Source organism: Osmerus eperlanus, chromosome 8 (assembly GCF_963692335.1).
Source record: "Osmerus eperlanus chromosome 8, fOsmEpe2.1, whole genome shotgun sequence".
NCBI classification, from domain to species: domain Eukaryota; kingdom Metazoa; phylum Chordata; class Actinopteri; order Osmeriformes; family Osmeridae; genus Osmerus; species Osmerus eperlanus.
Window position 1 is genome coordinate 13,100,913 of NC_085025.1, and position 16,943 is coordinate 13,117,855.

The following is a 16,943-nucleotide window of genomic DNA, read 5'->3' on the forward strand; positions in this document are numbered from 1 at the left end:
AATGATATTTTAAAATAAAAACTAGTTTATGATATCAAGTATGTGTCAGTATGTGGCACAAATATGTGGTATCCTATAAAAAAAAGTCACATATTTTATAATTGACAATTACATTTCGTGACGAAATCAAAGGATCGTTTGTAAAACGTTGAATGTGATAAGCAAAAAAGGGTTAACGTCAAAAAAGAGAAGTTTACACAATAGAAATGCTTGCAATTGGAAATTATTTAGCTTTAGCTTGATGGGAGACTAGTCATCCAACTGCCGGAAATCAGAAGAATAAGGACGGCTAATACGCATGTGCATGGAGAGGCGGTTAAATTCAAAATCAACAATTTCGCCAGCTCCTGTGCCTGCCTGTGGCCAAAGTAGCAAACGTGAAAGTACAGACAGCTATATGTGAGGGACTTTTTACACATTTCAGAGTGTAACTACAAGGTCAGTAACGAATTTACAATGCATTTTCTTCCTATTTAAAATACATTGCTTATGTTATATAGCTACAGTACCACCTGACTAGCGTTAGCTAACTAGGCTAGCAAATGTAGCTAGACTAGTCTAGTGTTAGTCAGATCGACCAAATTGTGTTCAGTTATAGTTTTTGGTTTTCTCGTATTCTCACTGATAGTACACGCTAGTAGGCTAGCCTTAATAATTGTTAGACTAATAATCTCTTTGTTATACGTGGGCTACTTGTCGTTAAGAGAATTACTGGGAAGGAACTGTATGCTATTGTTCTTATAACCTTGTAGTCAGTAGAGTAATTGCATGTTCATAAAGACGTTCCAAGAAACAACACAATGGCCAGGCTTCATGACAGGATTTATATTCTCTTGTTTGAGAGTTGTGAAGTGATTTTATCATTAGTTGCAAACCTTTTCCTGACCCTCCTTAATTAGAAACGGTCAGTGCGAAAAACGAACCTCGGTGTGATCTCTTCGTTTGATGTCACATTCATACAAAAATGGCATTTATTAAAAATCACACATCATGAAGGGTATAAGCATGTGTGAAAGAGGCCAACGCGATCTACCTCATCTTTGTTTTTGGCAGCTAACTGAAAATGGAACCTCCTGATGTGTCTAGTACTGAGTGAGTACAACTTTAATTTCCTAAATAACTAGCCAAATGCATTAGCCCTTTTAAGTTATGGTATGGCAAGTATTTGTCATGTCCAGTTTGATTGGCTACAGGCTATTCCATTCTAGACTTACATTTTGTATTTGATTTCTTGTATGTTGTAGTAACAACACTATGTCGACCAGACGGAGGATCTCTTCGGTTAGTACATTATTAATTTTAACGCGTTATTATTAATTGAAAAAGTTGTGTTCAAACTACAGTGTCTTGCCTAATTATGCATCTTAATGTAGATCCTGAAAGCTCCACGAACATCGATTTCAATTTCATCCCCACAGAAGGTCAAATGTCAGGTAAAATTATTTTTTGGAATAATGTAGATGAACAAATAAATGGTGGTTGCAGTTAACATAGTGCTGTCATGATATTGATTGTCATGTTGCAGAAATGTTGTGTATTTTTGTATGTTGTGATTCTTAAGGTTGAAGTTGCAAAGCCGGTGGAGAAAAAGAGGAATTCAAAACGAGTCAGTTTTGCACCCTCCAATGATGTTGTACTGTTTTCAGAGTGAGTGCAGTGCCACCTCTTTTAAATGTTGTTAAAACGCTTATACAGTAGAGTTATTCTCATGTGCTTTCTTCTACTTCTTTACAGAAAAGTAAAAAATGGCTCCCCTGTCTGCAGTCCTTTACAGGACATCACAACATGTACGTCTTTTTGATTTTGTGTAACATTTGACTTTTGAAGGGCAAAACAGTAGCCTTTCTATTTGTTGTCTTCACTACATTTTGGGCATGATATTTCATGGTTAAATTGATCAAACTTGACATATCTTTCCAATCTGTTCAACAGCGACAGCAAATCTTGATGAGAGGTAAGGATGGTCTCCACATCCATCAAGTCTACAATGACAATTTAGGATCTGATTATTAAAATTGCTGTTAAGTTACATATTGATACATGAAGGTTGAATCTTTGTGTATATCATCCGTCATCATGGACTGTCATTCCTATTGTTCAGTTTGAGTGATCATATACAGTATATCTCATTTGATCATTGTTGAAAAGTAGTGACCATTGCGTTAGTGTTTATCATCTTAAAATTCAACGGATTACCAGGTCATTATATTGTTGGATTCACTCATTCTGAATCTTTTTCTCTGATCAAAAGGCTACAAAGTGGTGTCATAGAGAGTGGAACTGACCTGGTCCCAGGTAAGCCATGTAGAATGTGAAGATGCTATACTGGGTGTCTGTCAGAACTACAGAGGGGACTGGTCTTAATAATAATGTTTCCCTATCAACCATTGTGCACGTGTTGTATCATTCCAGGAATAGAAACGTTGCTGAACGCCCCCCTGTATGCCTCCCAACAAAGACACAAGGTGACTATGAAAGCTAATACTAACTTGATCTAATGTACTGCATCAAGTGGTTTACATAAAGGCCAGACGGCTTTTCATATTTGAGACTCGGTGCTTTATACACAAGTGGTTAAAATGTATACAACTTTTTCTTTTCATCCACCCTCTCTTCTTCCTGTAATAGATGATGTTTAACAACGATGTCCAAGGCAGTTATGGGGAGAACACTGTGATGTTCACTGAGGATGCTATTATGGATATGACCCACAGTCACACAATATGTATTGCCAAAAACTGTGAATCAACTGTATTTCTTGAAGATGGTGGTAACATAGGTACGCCTACCTCTGGAAACATGGACTTTACATTCCCAGTGAAGAAAAGGAATACAGAGATTTGTGGCTCCACTTCCTCAGCCCAAGACTCTGAATTTAAAGATTTTCTTGCAAGTCTCTCTAAGTCAAGTGATCGCAAGGAAAAGCCTGTGGTATTGAACACTGCCCCATTGCATTCCGACAAAATTGAGGAAAAAGCTTTTTTTGCCAAACTTAATGCAAAGCGTTCAAGTAGGGTTAAAGAGAACCAGGCTCCTGTGACGTCAGCAACAAGGAGAAACTTTCCAACGGGTTTAGTTACCCCGCAACAGCATGTACTCGTGCGTGCAACCACAATGCAGACTGACATTGGCCCACCAAGCATGGACCTAACTGAAAACGTAATGCTAAATTCTGGAAAAACCTCAAGGGTTGATGAACAAGGTTTTACATCAAGCACTTTCAGACTGTCATCTTTAAGTACAGATCCTGATGACATGGAAATGACAAGAAGCCAGACTGTTGCTATTGATTCTAAAACCATTGGGATGATTGGCTGTCTAAGAAATGGAAGGTGTGAAAGTGTGGCTTTGACTCAAGACCCCAACAGAACCCAGATTTTCTCAAATGACAACCACGGCATGGAGTTGACAACACCGCTTAATCCACCACTCAAGGAGAGCCTAGACTTCCGGACCAAGCAAACTGAATCACCACGTCGGTGGTTTCCCAAGGAAAACTGGTTGTCTTCTGATGTGCCCGTCACAGTGGTGCCGAATCAGACATTGGGGAGAGTGAGCAGTTATGGTTATGACTCGGATGACATGGAGTTGACAAGAGGTCAAACCGTTACCATTGATCCCAAAACGATGACACAGAAGCTCTCACAAAGCAAAACCAGCAGAAGTTCAACCGAAGAGGAAAGTGGCATCTTGTCGGAGGACTGTTGTGGTATGGACATGACAGAGGCGCTTACGGGCCATATCGTGGCAGGCAGCCACACAGCCACCAAGGATGCTATTAATGTTTATCTCCCCACACAAGAGATGAACCAACAAAGTACAACAGATTGCAGACTTGGGTCGCCTGTCTCAGATAACATGGAAATCACAGAAACCGTTTTTTCCAAGTCTTGCCTGATAGAAATGCCCCAACAGAGTAAAAGCAAATCCAGACTTGACTTCACAGCCCATGTGCCAGCTTTTAGTCAGTATAGCAAATGTACACATGAGGCCCCCAATGGCGACAGTAGATTGCTTCAGGAGCGAGACACGGGTTACAATGCCTCTGTTGCCGTATCTGAGCCAGATGACATGGAAATAACGAGAAGTCAGACTGTTGTCATTGACTCAAAGAGCCTCAAAATGGTCCATCCTTTGCAAACAAAGCGGAAAAGCACATCTTTTTTTCCTTTCAACACACGCAACCAAATGTCAGAGGATTGTGGCATGGATATGACTAAACCTTTAACAGTGTCCATTGATCATGTGACAGAGTCTTCTACTGGGAAAATGAAAGGTCCAGTAAGCAGATTTGTACATGAAGCAGAATGTAGTCCTCAAGACATGGAAATTACAAGAAGCCAGACTGTTGTCATTGACTCAAAGAGCCTCAAAATGGTCCATCCTTTGCAAACAAAGCAGAAAAGCACATCTTTTTTTCCTTTCAACACAGGCAACCAAATGTCAGAGGATTGTGGCATGGATATGACTAAACCTTTAACAGTGCCCATTGATCATGTGACAGAGTCTTCTACTGGCAAAATGACTGGTCCAGTAAGCAGATTTGTACATGAAGCAGGATGTAGTCCTTTTGACATGGAAATGACAAGAAGCCAGACTGTGGTTATTGAATCAAAATATCAACAAAGAGTTGGAACGTCTTCACTTATAAATGAAAGAACAGTTGGCGTTTTGGAGTCAAACCTTTCCCAAGAGGACAATGGTATGAAAATGACCCAAGCTTTCGCTGTTCCTACTGTGGAACATTTCTCCACTTCGATCCATGAGAAGGAAATTATTTCCAGCCAGTCCACAAACACCGCTGTGGAAGTGTACACCCATGATATTAAAGTAGGGCACAGCTTTGATCCCCCTCTTTCCTTGTGTTCAAATGACATGGATATAACTGAAAGCCGACCAGTTTTTGCTGATTCTGATGGCAATCGATTGAGAGCAAGGAAAAGTTTATCATACAACGTCAAAAAGAGTTTGTTGGACAAAGCTACGATTCCTGCAGATCAAAGTGCACGTGCGGATATGGCACTTCAGGACTGTGCTATAGGCCTCTGCAGTGAGGCTCCTACAACGTCTGATTTTGAAGACATGGAATTGACAAGGAGCCAGACTGTTGCAATCGAAGCCAAGCATGTTGGACACTTTACACTGGAGGAGACAAAAAGAAATAGAAACCAAGAATGTCCCCCTGAAATGAGCTTGCCAACAGTTGGCTTTTCATGTTCTGCTAACATATCAGTAAAGGATGATGAAGTGGAAATGACAAATACAGTCACAAAGGCTATTGAACAAACAGATTCACCAACCAATGCCAAGGCAACCACAAAGCCAATGTTTAATCTCAGTAAATCTGGAGAAATCACTGCAAACCTTGCAGATCTCGAACCAAAGGACATAACCAACATGCATGTTCCTCAACTGAAAGATGGAGACGAGTATAACCTGTGCAAGCCAGAAAGCTCACACATTACCAAATCAACATCAACTCAAGATCTGGATACTTCCAACAAAAGAAATAGACGGAGAAGCCTGGCCGATCTACAGTCAAAACTTCAGCATATGAGCCGCATGATAAACGAATCACCTGAAGTGTTGCCAATGGGAAGTGTCACTGCACCAATATCTCAGCTTGTGAGGAGCCAAGAAAACCCCTCTCTGGAGATAGAATCCCAGCCAGTTGATGGCAATGGGTCACAGAATCTGGCATTGACTATAGACAAAGAAGAGAGCACTAACTCGGAGGACCATCATTCTCCTAATGAGAAACATTTCATGACCGCACCTCTGAACTTGAAAAGTAAATGCCTTGCATCAAAACTGGCCTTTGGCTGTTTTAAGCCTAAACTTCCCCAAAGGAACAGACCCCTACAGAATACCTCAAATTGTATGGCTGATGAGAAACCCTTGAAAACGACGAACATGGAGGTAAATGATGAACTATACGGCAGCACATTGGTTGATAAAATTTACGATGAAGTCATTCCAAATATAAGTGATGAGGAGTTGTCAGAAACTCTGGACACAAAATCTTTACAAGGGATCGATGACATAAGCTCTGAAGACCAGTTTAACAGGAGTGTTCTGAGGGATTTCATCTACGAAGAACCAGTTCTCAATGTGTCACAAGGCCAGAAGAGGCCCTTACCAGAAAACGACCACAAAGACGCTGCTGATGACGAAAAGAGGAGGAAATCGTCAACTGACAACCTCCAGGAACTGGTAACTGTTCTTTCTTCCACACACTAATCTTGCCATATTGTTCTGGGTTGCCGTTTGTCAAATCTGTGCTGTCGTTTGTAAATAAACATGCATGCATTGTCGACCACATGAAATACAATCTACCTACTTTCAAAGAGGCGTTTGGGGGATGCATTTTTGTCCAACATATTTAATACTTTATTTGTCCTGGACAGGGAACAATCTTACAGGAGGATCATTCTGGTCCGGAATCCCATTCACATGTTGTTCAATGGGACAGTAAAGGTACAACTGCAGCGGTTCCTTTACATGGTGCCGATGGCAGCAACTCAACCAACATCCGACATGAGGCAACGTTTGAGTCAAGTAAGCTTTAAGTTATTTTCGCTAAATGCCATTCCCCAAATATTTTATTCAAAAAGAAATGGCTGATAATGTAAATCAATTTCCAGCCTACAGACATAGCCAATTTGAGTCCCAGCTTGAGGACACTGGGGGCTACACAAATGACGTGAGAAAGGTACTAACATGTCTATAAGCAGTGAATATGTGGCTATTGTTTTCTTACTGTCAGTGGTCTCATTGTCTTTTACCTTTTCTTAACAGAAACTTGAAGATGGCAGTATTACAGTGAAAGAGTATCTTAAACTCTTCAGCATTGACTTTGTCATTGATAAACCTCGACAGAGTATTCTCCCTGCCAAAGTATGTTCTTTCTATTGCTTACAAATTCAAAACTTCTGCCCTCTTAATTAATACAGACATTCAGGCATACAATACATTATATTCTTCTCTTCAGGTCCTGTGTGATCTGGATTGCAAAACCGAAGACATGTTAATTGAGATGCACATCAACCGTCCTAAACAGAGGGTGTATGAGACGGATTGCCAGAAACTCACAAAAATGGTGGAGGGGTATGTTCATAATCTTTTTTTTTTTTTTTTAGTATGCAATGAATTCTTTTCACAAATATAAAAATGTATTATACATTTGAACCCTGTGGATAGCAGCCCTTAAGATTTTTTTTGGGCGTAAAAGTGGTTAAAATAGTTTTTATTTACAGACTGAAAGCCAGAATGAGAGAACGGGACAACCTTCTGAAAACTGTCAACGGACCACTGTGGGAAGCGACAAAGGGCTTTTCAGAGAAAGAAGTATATTGTATACCTTATCTATGGCCTCTTCTACATCTTTTGGAGTTTCAACCCCAACTTTTAAATGTGTTTTTTCTTAGTTTCAGTGTTTTGGTGCCAAGTTGAAAGAGAGAAGGAACTTCTACCGAAAGAGAAGCAAAGTTCAATCACACGAAATGAAGGCGGTCTTGTACACTAACCTTGTGAAAGCATGTCAGGTAGGACATTTTAATGACCAAGTGCATTTACGTTTTGTCGCCTTGTTCTTATTTTCTAGACAAATATAGCCGCTGTAGTTATTAGTAATTCCATTCCTCATCTTTGCAGGAGTCACAACAAAACTTGAGGGGAAAGATTGAACAGACGGATGGCATGCTTAATGACCTTGACGAGTGTATTCACGTCATAGAAGCTGGTATGAAAGGTTAAATATAAATGGTTGATTAGGCAGGAAAATTGTATAGCAACTTATTTTACATTTGAGACTGAGAATTAATTTTTCAGGGTCCAACCTTTCTCTTCTTCTGTCTGCCATAGAACTTGCTGCAGTGGAGGGTGAAGGGGCAGGTGACAGGGAACCAACTTTGAAATCAAGACAGCAAGGTACACTTTGTTACTTTCAAAGTCCTTTTTGAATACTTTGGAATACCTGTAGAATATATGTCCTTTGGTTTAATGACACCATTTCTCATATAGATTTGGAGAATGTCAACAAGAAGGTGGCTGATAATGAAAGGTACATTGTTTAAGTAATAACTTTCTAGACTTCCAACAGTAAAAAGCACTAATGAAGCTTAATTGGGTCATTTTAAACGGCAGAAGTATCCTTATTCGAGTGTTTTAATATCTCTGCAGACAAATGTGTGAACTCGAGATGCAGAAAAATCACTCGATTGAAAGAGTGGACAGGCTTCAAACTGAGACCCACAAACTTGGGAATGCCATTGCCATGCTGGATAGGTACCTCATTTCACTGTTTGGGGGGAAAAGGTTGTCGTAAGGCTTATTAAATATATATTTGCCTTGAATATTGCTATCATAAAGTGTAAGATATGATCATATTTCAGGTTGAATGAATGGAAGTTAGGGGAACAAGATGAAAACAGAACCGTCTACACCTTTCTCCATGAGTCTTTACATCTGGAAGTGTTAATGGAAAAACCTAACGGTAAGATTTCATACAGCAGAAAATATGATATGAAAGCATTTGCCGTATGAGGTGCTTGTGCAGTATGTTAATCCAGTGTTTAAAGGAAGTTGATGTTGGAAGTATTATTTGCCAAATGGTTGCTTTCTTCTTTAGGAAGAGATGATGTCCAGGTAGAGACTGAGCGCAACATCAAGGATGTCACATTCCAACTCCACCTGGATGGTGATTAAACTCCATACTTAATATTGTCTAACACTCCAGACTATTGAAAGTGAAAGAGTGTGGTGGAAATTTGTGTATTTCATGGTTAGTGTATAATTACCCATTTTTACCCTGAAATAAGACACACAACCACCTGACCCAGGGAGGTACTCAGATTTCCAAAACCATACATTTTAAAGTGTTACATTTGTTTTTTTTTACGTAGATCAAAAGTCACAGTGCCAGGCTCGCCTTGTTCACAGACTGCTATCCCAATATCTGGGTGATGAAACCGCTTGGGTCAAGAAGTATCCAACCAGTAGATACGTCTCAAAGGTATGGGTGGACATCAGGTGCACTTTAGAATTGTGGAGCATTAAAGCTGGGTTTGTCAATATTGGTGTAGTACAGATGGGTTCAGGGCTCTGCCGTTTGTCTCCAGCTCTTGCATGATGTGGGCTTGGTGGTGAGTCGCTGTCGTCTACTAGGAGAGGAGGTGCACCGGCTGAAGATGTGGGGTGCTCTCAGGCTGGACATACTGGACATCAGCTGCGTGGACACACAGTAAGCCTGGAAGTTAGGGCTGTATTATGACGGTATCAGTTAACATATCGTACAGTCATCCATGAAGGATGAGGACATGCCTTTGTGTTAACGATAGTTTGTCGAGGGGAGAAAAAACTTAACCACAGCCATTTGTGAATGATCTAGACTATATTATAATTACTGTAAAATATTAATAGTGTTTTTTTTTGCTCTCCCTGTTTTTAGAATCCGCATCCTGTTCTCCAGCCTTAAGGCGGGTGCCAAGTTTGAGATCACTATCGGTGTCACCTCTGCCTACCCCTACTGTCTCCTCCAAGTGCAGAATTTCCAAAATCGTATTGGAAACGCAACGTAAGTCGTCATTTGAGGGTTACAATACAAACGTTTACTGCTTGTCATGAGAAAAACAATCCATGCAAACTTGAGATAGAACATGGAGTTAAATGATGAACTATAGAGCAGAGATAAGTAACTTACTTTCAACCTACTTTTCAGGATACACCAGCTGGAGGAAATAGTATTTTCCGTAACACCGTCCAAAGATTACTTGACCAAGATCGTCAAGAATATTCATGGCGCTCTCCTTTGCTGAGACAAGCTTGTGTAAATGGACTGTCTTTGTGCTACATGTACAATAAGTTAATCTAGAGTGTTTACATTTAGTGTTTTTCATATCACATTATGTATGACTTATTTTGTAATTTGTATGGAATTGTGTAAATGTTAATTGATGTGTAGATGTATCTTTTCCTACATGTGTTGGGGCAAAACCTTTTAAGAGGGTGCCTGCATTGCTTGAAGATACCAGTTTTTGTTTATGTAACAAAAGAAGAAAAAAAAATAACTTTCAAATATCTATCAAAACGTATGTTTTCTATAATGTTATTTCTACATTTGAAGCTCTGTTCTGTTATAGAAGAAACAAACTAAACATTTAGCTTCACTAGCATTAGAAGTTGGGTCATGTATAGCTGAGGTACTGAATATTGTAACACTTAACTGTACATTGACAATTGTTTTACAAATTACATTTGGCTATCCATAAATAGAAAAGTTGCATTGTTTTTACAAGTTGTCATTTCATCCTTACTATAGACCTCCCATGATTGTTTTGGTAGGCAAAGAAAAAACTAAATTCACTGTACAGGGATAAAACTGAATAAAGTAGACTTACCATGCTGTTAAGGTAATCCTTTTATAGCTTTTTTTCTGGACTGCATTTTCTCTTTGAATTGGCTGTCGTCGCAGTGTAACATCTCCCTTCTTCAATTGGATCCTAGCTTGTAGCAAAATAATCATGAGGCCAGGATGTTTTGTCTTGTTTAATGTGACCTGTGACATTCGGAGACCAGTAACAGTCAAGAGAACCCTAACCCCATTCCTTCCATTGTTCCGATTTTTTTTGCATTGACCTAGACTGGAAGTGTACATCAGAAAAATGTGATGCTTATAATGTTCCTGAAAATGTTATGCATATTGTGATGTGTAGTAAATACAATTTGGAGAGGAAGATCTTGTGTGTTAAGTCGTGAATGGAACTTCTAAGAGATTTTAGGGATAAATGAGAGAATGTTGGAAGGCTCTGTTTCTTAAATATACAGGATTTGTATAGTCAGTCTCTCTTGAAATAACCTGAAGCAATACCAGGAAGAGACATAAATGGTTCTGACTGAAGTATTTAATGTCCTGAAATGTATCACTCCGATACAATAGATGGTGGTATGCACCTACACTGGTTTGAGACCCGCTATTAAATCACAGAAGAAGACCTAAACGGGGGCTCTGACGGGGCTAACGTCATCAAAGAGTATACACTTCGACGTCATTACGTTGCCGAGTAGAGACTTGCGCTGACTGACGAGCGGGAGAATTTGGTTTCCAAATAAGAACAAATATTGCTACCAGTTGCGAAACGTAGAGTAAGTAGAATAACAAGTCGATCAGATTATAAACTGCTTTTTGTTTTTATATCTAGAAATCAAGTTACTACTGGGACTTAAAGCCCATGTTGCTAATCTCATTGTGTAACAGGAACTCTGTAGCCCACACAGTCTGTTTTTATTATATTATTTAGCTAGCTCTGGCTAAATGGCTCGACAATGACACCATACTCTTTGTTGTTGGTTTACTATTTTGTTTACTTTGTAACACATTGATTGGCAAGTCTTTTTCTATCTGTTTCATTAACTTAACTAGAGGTACGTGCTTTTTTACAGATAAACATACTTCACGTTTCAGTAAATCAAAATGGCCATGAGGAGTGAATCCAGAGTGGAGGCAGACGTAGAGGAAGATGAAAGCTTTGGACCACAACCTCTGAACAGATTAGAGGTATGTACATTTCCATATCCTAAACTTGTCTCGACAGTGGACCAGTTGGTTTTTACCTGACTATAGCTCAAAGTATGCGAGGAAAGTTTGGGAAAGCAGATCCAGGATCTGTAATCGGTCATGTCATTAGAAAATACTGGTATTGCACCTTCAGGGTACAAGCATACAGATTTTCACTTTGAATCAATACATACAAGGAAGAGTAAAATGACATATGAACTGTTATGCAAATAATGTATTTCATTGTTCTGACCGGTCATATTTCTGTACTCAGCAATGTGGTGTCAGTGCCAGTGATATAAAGAAACTGGAGGATGCAGGCTTTCATACCATCGAGGCAGTGGCATATGCACCCAAGAAAGAGCTGCTCAATATCAAAGGCATCAGTGAGGCCAAAGCAGATAAAGTTCTGGTAAGCTCTTACATTTACGTTATTTATTTAGAGATGACAAACAACACTTGGAATTCAAAAGCAATACAGGTTAGACATAAATCATTAAAATAGCAGTTTGCGTTGACTTATTTTTCCCATGCCTAGGCTGAGGCTGCTAAACTAGTGCCCATGGGCTTCACCACTGCTACAGAGTTCCATCAGCGACGCGCTGAGATAATCCAGATCTCCACTGGTTCCAAAGAGTTAGACAAACTGCTTCAAGGTGTGTACTATCCCGACAAAGACCATCCGATAGGGAATATAAACCGTTTTTTCTAGTATTTCCTCAAACAACAAATGTCATTGTTCATTTTAAGGGTTCGCAACCCTGCACCACAATGTCAATACAGTTGTGTGTTTGTTTTCTGTGATTGTGACCCCGTAAACTATGTTGACTCTGTTCCCCTGCCAGGTGGGATTGAGACTGGCTCTATCACAGAGATGTTTGGAGAGTTCCGAACAGGGAAGACACAGCTGTGCCACACCCTGGCAGTCACTTGTCAGGTACATCCTCTTTCAGTGCCCTTGCACCGAGGGACTCGAATTCTGGTGTCGCTACAAAACATTTCAAATAATATCTCCTGCTGCTGACGTCCATCGGTGAATGTGGCCCTGTTGTTAATGCTCGCTGTTGTTGGCTACGCCTCCATTCGACACCATTTCTCGTGCACAGTATTTAATTCAATAAAAGCAGGTCAAACATGCATCTAAAAAGTAAGCTCAACTTACTGGCTGCATGAATGCGTAGAGTAACCATTCTGTACATTTTCTCCTTTCAGTTGCCCATTGACCAGGGTGGTGGAGAGGGCAAAGCCATGTACATCGACACAGAAGGGACTTTTAGGCCAGAGAGACTCCTGGCTGTAGCTGAGAGGTGAGGTCTACTAGTTGTACCACACACAAAAACTAAGAGAAAAAACTGTGGTTTACAGTGCATTTAGTCTTTTTAGAACCATGATACATAGTTTTCACTAAATAGAGACGCTTGAAATGATGAATAGCTTGCTTTGATTTAAATTTGAGGTACTTTATGTAATGGTTTAAAGTTTTATGGGTGTTCTTGTAAATGAATGTCTATTATTTGCACGTAGTTGCTGTGGACCTCTTAATACTCACATGAAAGAATGCATCTAATGTGTCTCCTGCCTCTCCTCTGCGTCTTGCCTCATCAGGTATGGGCTGGTGGGGAGTGATGTGCTGGATAACGTGGCTTATGCCCGGGCCTTTAACACAGACCACCAGACCCAGCTCCTGTACCAGGCGTCCGCCATGATGGCTGAGTCCAGGTGAGGCCCACTTCCATATCTCCTTAGGTCTCTGCTCGTCTGGTCTGTTATTCATCTTAAACCGATTGCAGCCAGTATCATACCCATAACCCCCCCCCCTCACTTCCTCAAATTTGTGAGGTCGTGCCATCAAACATGTATATGTAGCGAAACAAATTAATCTTCGGTTGAGTCGTGGAATATGGTAGCAGCGTGCAGTTGTGAACCTTTCCCTCCTAATCTTCATAAAGCCAACATCTCTTATCGCCTCTTCGTCAGGTATGCTTTGCTGATAGTGGACAGTGCCACAGCCCTCTATAGGACAGACTACTCTGGTAGAGGTGAGCTGTCTGCCAGACAAGGCCATCTGGGACGTTTCTTACGGATGCTGCTAAGGCTCGCAGACGAGGTACGTCGAAAACCCCTAATATCCCCCCCACACACACACACAGTTTTACAGTTTTCTCCGAAATCATTGTCTCCAGTTTCATTTGAGTGCACATTGCTCTGTCCGTCTTGCTTCCACATGTAACACTGAGTGCCCTTCTTTTTGATTCCATTCTGGCGCTAAAGTTTGGCGTCGCCGTGGTGATCACCAACCAGGTGGTAGCCCAGGTGGATGGAGCAGCCATGTTCTCAGCAGACCCCAAGAAACCCATTGGGGGAAACATCATGGCACATGCCTCCACGACGCGGTGAGGAACCTGGGCTGAGCCGTGGGGAACCAAGGGAGCGGCACTCTCGCCTCGCCTCCTAAAATCAGCCTCTCTCTGCTCAAACTATTAAGATAACGGTTGCTATTAGGTGGTAGTAGGTATTTCAATTTGTAGCCAGTGGTATTGGATCAATTATGAAGCTACTGCCCTTCATGCTTGGTCATGTTACAGTGCTCATGAGTCCTGCAGACTGGTTACACACAGAGCTTTGCTAACAAAAAAAAACTCTTGCCTTCCTTCGCAGACTTTACCTAAGGAAAGGCAGAGGGGAGACCAGGATCTGTAAAATCTATGACTCGCCCTGCCTCCCCGAGTCAGAAGCCATGTTCGCCATCAACCCTGACGGAGTGGGTGACGCCAAGGACTGAGCAGGCCTTAATCCATACTTGGAGGGAGGCACAAGGCTGGCCATGTGACTTGTGCCTACTCACCTTCTCACCAACCCAAGCACCCATTGCACAACAGCACACTTTCGTAGTGTGCACAATATTCAGGCCTGAGATGACAGGTAGATTAGGGAGGTACAGGTCCCAAAAGTTGGTTTGGTTCTTTTTTGGACCATTGTAATGCAGAGAAGAAGCAGGGGTGTCCACAGTACATTCTGTGAGAACACATTGTATAGGGAATTTAACAGTTTTTTGTGCTTTGGTCTAAAGTGACGCACAAAAATGCCCATGCCCACACTATAAGAACCTATGTCTTATTAAAGTTTTGAGAGGGATAGCGGGCTAAAGAAAAAAAAACTGCGATATTAGATCTTGTTGAAAATCCTCTGGATGGTTTTTGTTATATTATTTGAAAATGTATTTGTGTATTTGTGATCCTGTGTTTTATGTGTGGTTTCTAGCAGTCTGGTTTCCTTGCTTTTTGATCTAAACATTACAATGACTACTAAATGTATTATTGAAGAGCAGTTGCTTGACCAAAAGACTAGTTGTCCACACAGTACATTATTTAACATTGTGTGCCCTGAAGTAAATTCTAAAACCTATCCTTTATATTAAATGTTTTATCTGTGTTTTCTCTAGAGTCTTCCGTCACTTAGATAATCTAATTTACGTTTACGCTAACATTTTGCATATAAGAAGCTGATTTATTTGATGAGAAGTGATTTCAGAATTTGGAGTGGTTTTAGTTAGCAGGTTAGCCATGAATCAGATGTTTTTCAACAAACTAATGGAATTTAAAGAGTAGTAATGACATGTTTAGCAATATTATTGTATTTATAATATGTCCTCCACACAAAGGATGCTCAGTATTGTGGAATGTTGAAGCATTAAGGGCAGCATCCACTCGCAATTTGGCAGTATTCTATTTTTCGATTAAATCATGCTTTATTAGCATGAATGATTGAGCATTGTTGCTAAAGCCACATAAGATTTAACAAAATACAGTACCAGTCAAACTTTTGGACACATTTTCCCATAAATATGATACTTACATTTGTAAAAATTTAAGAAAACAAATATGACAATAATCAAGCGAGGTGAAGTTAGTTTCATATTCGACATTCGTCTCACATTCGGAAAACGCTACTTTCCAGCGTCGAGTTAGGGACCGGGTGAAAATTACCCTACAATTTTGAAAAATTATGACTTTTATAATGATTTTATGACTATAAAACCTCAAACAAACAGCAGAGTATTCCAACAATGTCTGGTATACTTCCACAGCCTTTAATTTTTCAATAATGTTTTTAAAAGAATGATAGAAAATCGCTAATCTCTGAAAATAGCATGAAATCCTTGCTAATCTCAATATCTTTTTCAAACTTGTGTCAAAAAATCTCAAATATACACCAGATTATTCTAATAATGTCTGGCCTACTTCCACACCCTTTACTTTTTCAATAAAACTTTTTTAAAAATGATAGAAAATCGCTAATCTCTGAAAATAGCATGAAATCCTCGCTAATCTCAATATCTTTTTCAAACTTGTTTCAAGAAATCTCAAATATACACCAGATTATTCTAATAATGTCTGGCCTACTTCCACACCCTTTACTTTTTCAATAATGTTTTTAAAAGAATGATAGAAAATCGCTAATCTCTGAAAATAGCATGAAATCCTCGCTAATCTCAATATCTTTTTCAAATTTGTGTCAAAAAATCTCAAATATACACCAGATTATTCTAATAATGTCTGGCCTACTTCCACACCCTTTACTTTTTCAATAAAACTTTTTTTTAAATGATAGAAAATCGCTAATCTCTGAAAATAGCATGAAATCCTTGCTAATCTCAATATCTGTTTCAAACTTGTGTCAAAAAATCTCAAATATACACCATATTATTCTAATAATGTCTGACCTACTTCCACACCCTTTACCTTTTCAATAAAACTTTTTTTTAAATGATAGAAAATCGTTAATCTCTGAAAATAGCATGAAATCCTTGCTAATCTCAATATCTTTTTCAAATTTGTTTCAAAAAATCTCAAATATACACCAGATTATTATAATGTCTGGCCTACTTCCACACCCTTTACTTTTTCAATAAAACTTTTAAAAAAATGATAGAAAATCGCTAATCTATGAAAATAGCATGAAATCCTCGCTAATCTCAATATCTTTTTCAAACTTGTTTCAAAAAATCTCAAATACACACCAGATTATTCTAATAATGTCTGGCCTACTTACACACCCTTTACTTTTTCAATAAAACTTTTTAAAAAATGATAGAAAATAGCTAATCTCTGAAAATAGCATGAAATCCTTGATAATCTCAATATCTTTTTCAAATTTGGGTCAAGAAATCTCAAATATACACCAGATTATTCTAATAATGTCTGGCCTACTTCCACACCCTTTACTTTTTCAATAAAACTTTTTAAAAAATGATAGAAAATCGCTAATCTCTGAAAATAGCATGAAATCCACGCTAAACATCATAACTCTAATCTTTATTACTGTAGTATTAGTCATTTATTAAAACAAAGACATTATTTTTAGTGCAGGACATTTTCAGGCACTCCGT

General features: G+C 39.3%; 2 protein-coding genes across 3 annotated transcripts; both read left to right on the plus strand.

Moving 5' to 3' along the window:
* The first annotated feature begins 321 nt into the window (after positions 1-321).
* knl1 (kinetochore scaffold 1) lies at positions 322-10,437 on the plus strand. The gene is made up of 26 exons (XM_062468218.1): positions 322-442; positions 1,054-1,092; positions 1,245-1,281; positions 1,374-1,433; positions 1,562-1,647; positions 1,735-1,787; positions 1,933-1,954; positions 2,252-2,295; positions 2,413-2,465; positions 2,629-6,213; positions 6,408-6,558; positions 6,645-6,712; positions 6,799-6,897; positions 6,992-7,107; positions 7,257-7,347; positions 7,428-7,544; positions 7,654-7,741; positions 7,864-7,929; positions 8,023-8,062; positions 8,182-8,286; positions 8,394-8,494; positions 8,630-8,698; positions 8,904-9,013; positions 9,120-9,241; positions 9,449-9,574; positions 9,719-10,437. Exons 2-26 carry the CDS (start codon positions 1,064-1,066, stop codon positions 9,813-9,815), a joined length of 5,535 nt encoding a protein of 1,844 aa, XP_062324202.1. The 5' UTR covers positions 322-442; positions 1,054-1,063; the 3' UTR covers positions 9,816-10,437.
* Positions 10,438-10,931: 494 nt separating this feature from the next.
* rad51 (RAD51 recombinase) lies at positions 10,932-15,402 on the plus strand. Of its 2 annotated transcripts, none has more exons than XM_062467233.1 (10): positions 10,932-11,142; positions 11,440-11,554; positions 11,829-11,966; positions 12,093-12,210; positions 12,400-12,491; positions 12,767-12,861; positions 13,160-13,273; positions 13,532-13,661; positions 13,826-13,947; positions 14,213-15,402. In XM_062467233.1, exons 2-10 carry the CDS (start codon positions 11,471-11,473, stop codon positions 14,334-14,336), a joined length of 1,017 nt encoding a protein of 338 aa, XP_062323217.1. In that variant the 5' UTR covers positions 10,932-11,142; positions 11,440-11,470; the 3' UTR covers positions 14,337-15,402. The 2 variants fall into 2 exon arrangements, with proteins under 2 accessions (XP_062323217.1, XP_062323218.1); XM_062467234.1 differs by having other exon boundaries at positions 11,462-11,554.
* Positions 15,403-16,943: the final 1,541 nt, after the last annotated feature.

Excerpts from the sequence above, each read along its gene's own strand:
- knl1 (XM_062468218.1), top strand. The coding sequence starts at position 1,064 with ATGGAACCTCCTGATGTGTCTAGTACTGA. Across the intron at positions 1,434-1,561 it reads CACAGAAGGTCAAATGTCAG|GTTGAAGTTGCAAAGCCGGT; the intron begins GTAAAATTATTT and ends GTGATTCTTAAG. Across the intron at positions 7,742-7,863 it reads TATTCACGTCATAGAAGCTG|AACTTGCTGCAGTGGAGGGT; the intron begins GTATGAAAGGTT and ends TGTCTGCCATAG.
- rad51 (XM_062467233.1), top strand. The coding sequence starts at position 11,471 with ATGGCCATGAGGAGTGAATCCAGAGTGGAGGCAGACGTAGAGGAAGAT. Across the intron at positions 13,274-13,531 it reads GCCATGATGGCTGAGTCCAG|GTATGCTTTGCTGATAGTGG; the intron begins GTGAGGCCCACT and ends CCTCTTCGTCAG. Across the intron at positions 13,948-14,212 it reads GCACATGCCTCCACGACGCG|ACTTTACCTAAGGAAAGGCA; the intron begins GTGAGGAACCTG and ends CTTCCTTCGCAG.